This window comes from Cyphomyrmex costatus, unplaced genomic scaffold, assembly GCF_001594065.2.
Source record: "Cyphomyrmex costatus isolate MS0001 unplaced genomic scaffold, Ccosl1.0 scaffold449, whole genome shotgun sequence".
NCBI lineage: Eukaryota > Metazoa > Arthropoda > Insecta > Hymenoptera > Formicidae > Cyphomyrmex > Cyphomyrmex costatus.
Genome location: NW_017278737.1, coordinates 151,937 through 158,913, shown reverse-complemented (window position 1 = coordinate 158,913; position 6,977 = coordinate 151,937). Strand labels below are relative to the sequence as shown.

Sequence of the window (6,977 nt, the reverse complement as noted above, 5' to 3'; positions counted from 1 at the left end):
AAATGAGAAAATCGTAAACATAAAACACTATACATTAAATAACAATTTTTATTATTTTATCAATAATATTAAGCCATTTCCATCAGCTGCTAACATTCATCAATACTTCATTTAATTCTCTAATACAAAATTTGAGATTTATTTTGTCAATATATAAATTTATTTTAGAAATTTCTGTACAGTATGTACCTTCACATCTCTTTGTTCATAATAAATTATTTATTATCACATAACAAAGCGACGCCCCGCAATATCCAATAATCGGGATTTTTTAGAGTTTGCAGCAAGATCGAAGTTACTAACAACATATAAGTTCTCTGAGGTTTCTTATATACGGGACACTGTGCAAAGAATTTGAATGATAAATTTTATATATGTATGCATATAAATATGTATGCGTACGCACGCACGCACACACATATATATTGCACTATATATTTTATACTCTATTTTAAATTATAATAATTATTCTAATTATAATCATATAATGATATAATAATTATAATTATTTTAAACTAAATTAATTATTATAACTAATTAAAATTTGTATTGTAATTACTTGATATAATTTGAGGCCCTTATTTGGGAGAGAAATCTTGTCTGCATTATGTAAAGCAAAGATATGTATTACCGGCATTAATACGTAAAGCACTTTATTTGCCGATTCACACAAACGGACATTTCTTCGGTCCCAACCAGCACCCTCGAGAAATAGGCCATAGACGTAAACACCTTCCTATATTTCGTGAACATAATTAATATAATTATCGTAAAGTAATTTTGTATATAATGTTGTGTAATTATTGTAACATTGCATACTGGTGGCGGTGCCTTGATCTCTTCTGCTATTTTACTTAAGACTTCGTTATGAAGCATAACATTATCTAAAGCCCATTTATGCGCCCGCGTTATTTCTTGCTTCATTGCCGTCAAAAATCCTATAAATATCGTTTTTAAACTATAGTCAAGTTTCATTATTATATCATTATTATATTTGATTAATACTAGAACCGCTTATGATGCCACTTTAGTTTTGTTAAATATTTCAATTTTTATCTTTTTTATAATAAATATATAAAATATATAATATAATTGAAAGTATACGAATATAACATATAAATAATTTTAATATATATATAATATAAATAATATTAAAATAACTCTTTACTAGCTAAAAACAGGAATAAGAAATTATCAAATTTCAAGGTATCTTTAGTAGTTTTAAAAGGATATCATCAACGGTTCTAATATTAAAAATTTGTTTAACACAAAAATATGTATTAAATACATATTTTGTATTAAATACCTTGCGGATTGAAGAAACCAGTCATCCAGAACTTTGACGGTCTCCCGCTTTGCAACCAAGTCGAAAACTGTTGGTTCCTCTCCAACAGTTCCGTAAACCAAAATCCTAAAGAAGCAGACTCCCACGATCGAGCTTTCCAGATCTTCGGTATCCTAGCGTCGTATATATTGTCGAGGGCGTCTCGCAATTCCTGAAAATATATTCATATTTATTCACCTTACTGTACTTTATGTAATGATTGTAATTATAAGGGGGAGCTTAAGGAAATTACCTCACTCATTATAATTACGCCTTCAATAGCCAACAAAAGATCTTTGAGCATAACGCGTACTAATTTTATAACCATCTGTATCCTGTCGATCTCTTGTTTTAAAAAAATATTCATTGGGGCGGTATGATCCATTGCATGCAATCTATAATAGTCAAAATACTTGTTATTTTCTTATTAATAATTTTTATTTAAAAAAACTATTAAAAATTATTAGTATTTAAATGAATAATGTAATAAATTAATTTAAACTGTTAAATTAAATGGTTAAATCGAGTAAGTAAGGAAAGAACCTACGGTCAAAGCTAAATCTTGGTCTAATATGTATAACAATACTTACATTTAGCCTAATAATATATATATATATATATACTTTTACATGTAAATTCTATATATCTCTTAAATCAGAAGACAAGGTAGTGGCTTGGTACTAAGAGCACATACATTGCGTATAAATTATTGTATAATTACCGCTTATTATCCAAATTGAATCGCAATCATAAATAAAAGCTAAAATAATATCATAATTAAATTAATCATCAATTTAATAATGATGTTACTATCTTAAAACACTAAAGAACCAAGATTTAGCCTCTGCCGTATTGGTTATTCTTTAATTATTTAAAATAATTAATAATTAAAATAATTAAAAGATAACAGAGATAATTGATAAACCTTTCTTTAACTTCAAACATATCATACAATCCCGGAACTTTTTCTAGCATTTCCTTCGCTTGCCTTGCAACAACTACTTCTCGGGATTCTACACCAACGACACCCGTCATTATGTAAAGCAAAGATATGTATTACCGGCATTAATACGTAAAGCACTTTATTTGCCGATTCACACAAACGGACATTTCTTCGGTCCCAACCAGCACCCTCGAGAAATAGGCCATAGACGTAAACACCTTCCTATATTTCGTGAACATAATTAATATAATTATCGTAAAGTAATTTTGTATATAATGTTGTGTAATTATTGTAACATTGCATACTGGTGGCGGTGCCTTGATCTCTTCTGCTATTTTACTTAAGACTTCGTTATGAAGCATAACATTATCTAAAGCCCATTTATGCGCCCGCGTTATTTCTTGCTTCATTGCCGTCAAAAATCCTATAAATATCGTTTTTAAACTATAGTCAAGTTTCATTATTATATCATTATTATATTTGATTAATACTAGAACCGCTTATGATGCCACTTTAGTTTTGTTAAATATTTCAATTTTTATCTTTTTTATAATAAATATATAAAATATATAATATAATTGAAAGTATACGAATATAACATATAAATAATTTTAATATATATATAATATAAATAATATTAAAATAACTCTTTACTAGCTAAAAACAGGAATAAGAAATTATCAAATTTCAAGGTATCTTTAGTAGTTTTAAAAGGATATCATCAACGGTTCTAATATTAAAAATTTGTTTAACACAAAAATATGTATTAAATACATATTTTGTATTAAATACCTTGCGGATTGAAGAAACCAGTCATCCAGAACTTTGACGGTCTCCCGCTTTGCAACCAAGTCGAAAACTGTTGGTTCCTCTCCAACAGTTCCGTAAACCAAAATCCTAAAGAAGCAGACTCCCACGATCGAGCTTTCCAGATCTTCGGTATCCTAGCGTCGTATATATTGTCGAGGGCGTCTCGCAATTCCTGAAAATATATTCATATTTATTCACCTTACTGTACTTTATGTAATGATTGTAATTATAAGGGGGAGCTTAAGGAAATTACCTCACTCATTATAATTACGCCTTCAATAGCCAACAAAAGATCTTTGAGCATAACGCGTACTAATTTTATAACCATCTGTATCCTGTCGATCTCTTGTTTTAAAAAAATATTCATTGGGGCGGTATGATCCATTGCATGCAATCTATAATAGTCAAAATACTTGTTATTTTCTTATTAATAATTTTTATTTAAAAAAACTATTAAAAATTATTAGTATTTAAATGAATAATGTAATAAATTAATTTAAACTGTTAAATTAAATGGTTAAATCGAGTAAGTAAGGAAAGAACCTACGGTCAAAGCTAAATCTTGGTCTAATATGTATAACAATACTTACATTTAGCCTAATAATATATATATATATATATACTTTTACATGTAAATTCTATATATCTCTTAAATCAGAAGACAAGGTAGTGGCTTGGTACTAAGAGCACATACATTGCGTATAAATTATTGTATAATTACCGCTTATTATCCAAATTGAATCGCAATCATAAATAAAAGCTAAAATAATATCATAATTAAATTAATCATCAATTTAATAATGATGTTACTATCTTAAAACACTAAAGAACCAAGATTTAGCCTCTGCCGTATTGGTTATTCTTTAATTATTTAAAATAATTAATAATTAAAATAATTAAAAGATAACAGAGATAATTGATAAACCTTTCTTTAACTTCAAACATATCATACAATCCCGGAACTTTTTCTAGCATTTCCTTCGCTTGCCTTGCAACAACTACTTCTCGGGATTCTACACCAACGACACCCGCTTCTTTCGGTTGCACGGATATTATTGTATCTAACACAGTCTGCGTGGTATTACTTTGGTATCTATGATAAGCATAATTTTTCAATTACTTTACATAAATATTCTTATATATGTATTTATACCTCTCACGATAATATCTTACGTAATGTCTGCATTTGGATGCAAGCCATACACTTGTGGTGGATCTACGGGACTCATGGCATCTATCGCCTTCAGATAGTCGCTTACTTGTTTTAATACTAAAAGCGGATAACCCTTGTAGAAAACAAAACCTTCCGCAAAGAGCGCTTCCGTAAACCACACTTTCGCGAAGGTATTTAATAATCTCTTATCGTAGTCGTCTGTAATGCGTCCACCATATTGCACTTCGCCTATCATGTAACTGAAAATGCAATATAAAGCGAGTTAGTTTCTAAGAGAAAGAAAAAAAAGTCGTGATGATCAAATGGCATTAAAAGGAAGTATTGATTATTAAAGATAATTTTTTTCAATCAATTACGATCCACATCAGCCACATCAATCTAATCACATCATTCTAACATTACTTTGACGTTTCGTAACCTGTTGTTTTGCTTGAGAACTGACATAATATTTAAACTTTTTCATTTACCGTACGCTTTGCCAATTTATACCACGCTTCGGATCGTAGTCATTCAGATGATTATTCATGAACATGCAAGATGCCAGCCAGTCCGCTGAATTAAATTCGTAAGGTATGTTCCATCCCAAGGGACCGAACTTCCGTCTTTCCTGAACAACGGTATGCAGGAATGACACAGTGTATATCAGTGGTATATATTGCGTAGCGTCACACTGGTCCAATATTTCCTGATTCATACCACTGTACGTCGCCAATAAACTCGCGCGTATTCCTAACGCGGAAATCACATCTTGATTATGCTACTTTTACTCTTCCTTATATATAAATATATCCCCGGTAGCAAGTAGATGTTATTGTCATCATTTTAATGTCAAAATATCGTCATAAATGTCATTTTGATATCAAAATAGTGACAAATGACGTTAACTTGCTGTCTGGGATCTTTATTTAAGTAAATAAAAATAGATGCCATGCGGTGGTTCGTATGTATATTTTAGAGACATCTGCAGTAAGGAAACAGGAAAATCTTTGTGCGGTTCCGTTGTGATCCATACGCGAAAGTCTGGATGCGGCGCTTCCATTTCTGAAAGAAAGTTTACCAATTCCGCCATATAGTCCAAGCCTAAATGACAATTTTGACATAATGCCCAGAACCCCTGCAAATGGCTTAAATTAATAACGCTTTGCAACACAAAGAGGAAGCGTTTCCTCTCTATAATTCTTACTTCAGTTTTCGCGCTACTAAGCAGTCGACGAGCATGAACTTCTTGACCCTGTCCCATCGATATACTTCTACAAACAATTTCCATTTTCTTTGCGAGCTGCTCGATGTTAGGCGTGGGATCCGATCCCATGCTTAAGAAACAAATCATTGGTGTGTTTGGCCTTGATTCACCATGCATTACATCGAGAAGCGTAATTACAGGCTCTGCGTATTTTGCTCCTAAAGAAGATGCTATATATTTCCTTGATTGCGAAAGTGTTCTATCCATACACCAAGCTCTGAAAACATATTATTTTATTGTATGCAAAGACCTTTCTTTCTAATAAACCTGAATCTATAACTTATCTAAAGGTAGAAGAAATATTAAAAAATAATAGAAATTACTTTCATAATTGAACTATGTCGCTATATTTTAATAATAAATATTAAATTTTATAAAAAATGCATTGTTTATTTCTGTATCTAATAAATAGCATAAATCTTAAGATTTTGTATTTTGTATAATCTTCAACTATAGCAACGTTATTTAGATACGAAGCTAAAGATTTATGAATATTGTACAATTTATTGATACTACAATATGATTGATAATATAAGATTCTAAATTGTAGATAAAAAACTTTGAATCCTACTATATTAATCGTCGTAAGGCAGAAATTTACTTGTACCTCAAATAGGATGCTATAAAACTTTGATGTAGTTTTCATATTCTAAGAAAAACAATTATTTATTTGACTAAATCAATTTATTTCGTCTTCATTTCTTTTAATGAAGAATGTATGTATTTAAGTCAAATATATTTGATTTAAATACATTATACATTGTCCAACGCGAGAAAGAGATAGAGACAACTAAATTGATTAAGTTAAGTAAATTATTTAATTAAATCAGATAAAATTCTTTTGTCTCACTACTTCAATGTAATTATAGTTCAGAGTTAATCAAATTTTTTAAATTATCTGTCTTGTATTTTTTATTAGAGATGCTTGAAAACTTCCTAGAATATATTTTGTAATTTGTATAATATTTTATATTTTATATATAAAATATATTAAATTTTTTGTGTTTAATTCTGAATTTTTAATATCATGAAGATTACTTTACTAGAAGATTACCTTATCAAGAGCAATCGCCGGAATGTATCCAACGTGTTATAACCATCTGGTATAATTTCCTCCTCTGGTGCATCTTTATCGAACCAATGTTTCCAAACTTTCTCAGAAGCGGATACTTGAGCCGCAATATATTGAAATTGTCTTAATGACGACAGCGCAACTAGATTAAGCCACGTTACATCTGTAATCCACCTGCAAGGTTTTGGCTCGATTGCTTTTAAATCCAGCGCTGCGCCGCCTTTAATAAGATACTGAAACTCCTCGTGCGTGATGTTGTTGCGCTGCAGATCAATTTTCAATGTCATCAACAAAATAAACATATATTTATGAATTTCATAAAGTCCGCGTGATTTATATTTAAAAATATCGTAAGTCAAATATTCGATGATGTGATTTATTCTTCTCTGATTGACTGGGCTCTTCTCGGAT

The 6,977-nt window shown here is 30.0% G+C and overlaps 1 protein-coding gene across 1 annotated transcript in view; it reads right to left on the bottom strand.

Annotated features, from left to right (window-relative positions):
* Positions 1-215: 215 nt before the first annotated feature.
* kl-3 (dynein heavy chain 8, axonemal kl-3) overlaps positions 216-6,977 on the bottom strand; it is a 28,292-nt gene continuing 21,530 nt past the window's right edge. The window contains exons 55-65 of the mRNA XM_018544512.1: positions 6,549-6,977; positions 5,435-5,711; positions 5,179-5,365; positions 4,719-4,980; positions 4,251-4,490; positions 4,003-4,170; positions 3,331-3,472; positions 3,060-3,249; positions 2,573-2,691; positions 560-736; positions 216-341 (exon numbers count right to left, since the gene is read on the bottom strand). Of these exons, the coding sequence (XP_018400014.1) occupies positions 216-341; positions 560-736; positions 2,573-2,691; positions 3,060-3,249; positions 3,331-3,472; positions 4,003-4,170; positions 4,251-4,490; positions 4,719-4,980; positions 5,179-5,365; positions 5,435-5,711; positions 6,549-6,977 (2,317 nt within the window). The remainder of the gene's footprint in view (positions 342-559; positions 737-2,572; positions 2,692-3,059; positions 3,250-3,330; positions 3,473-4,002; positions 4,171-4,250; positions 4,491-4,718; positions 4,981-5,178; positions 5,366-5,434; positions 5,712-6,548) is intronic.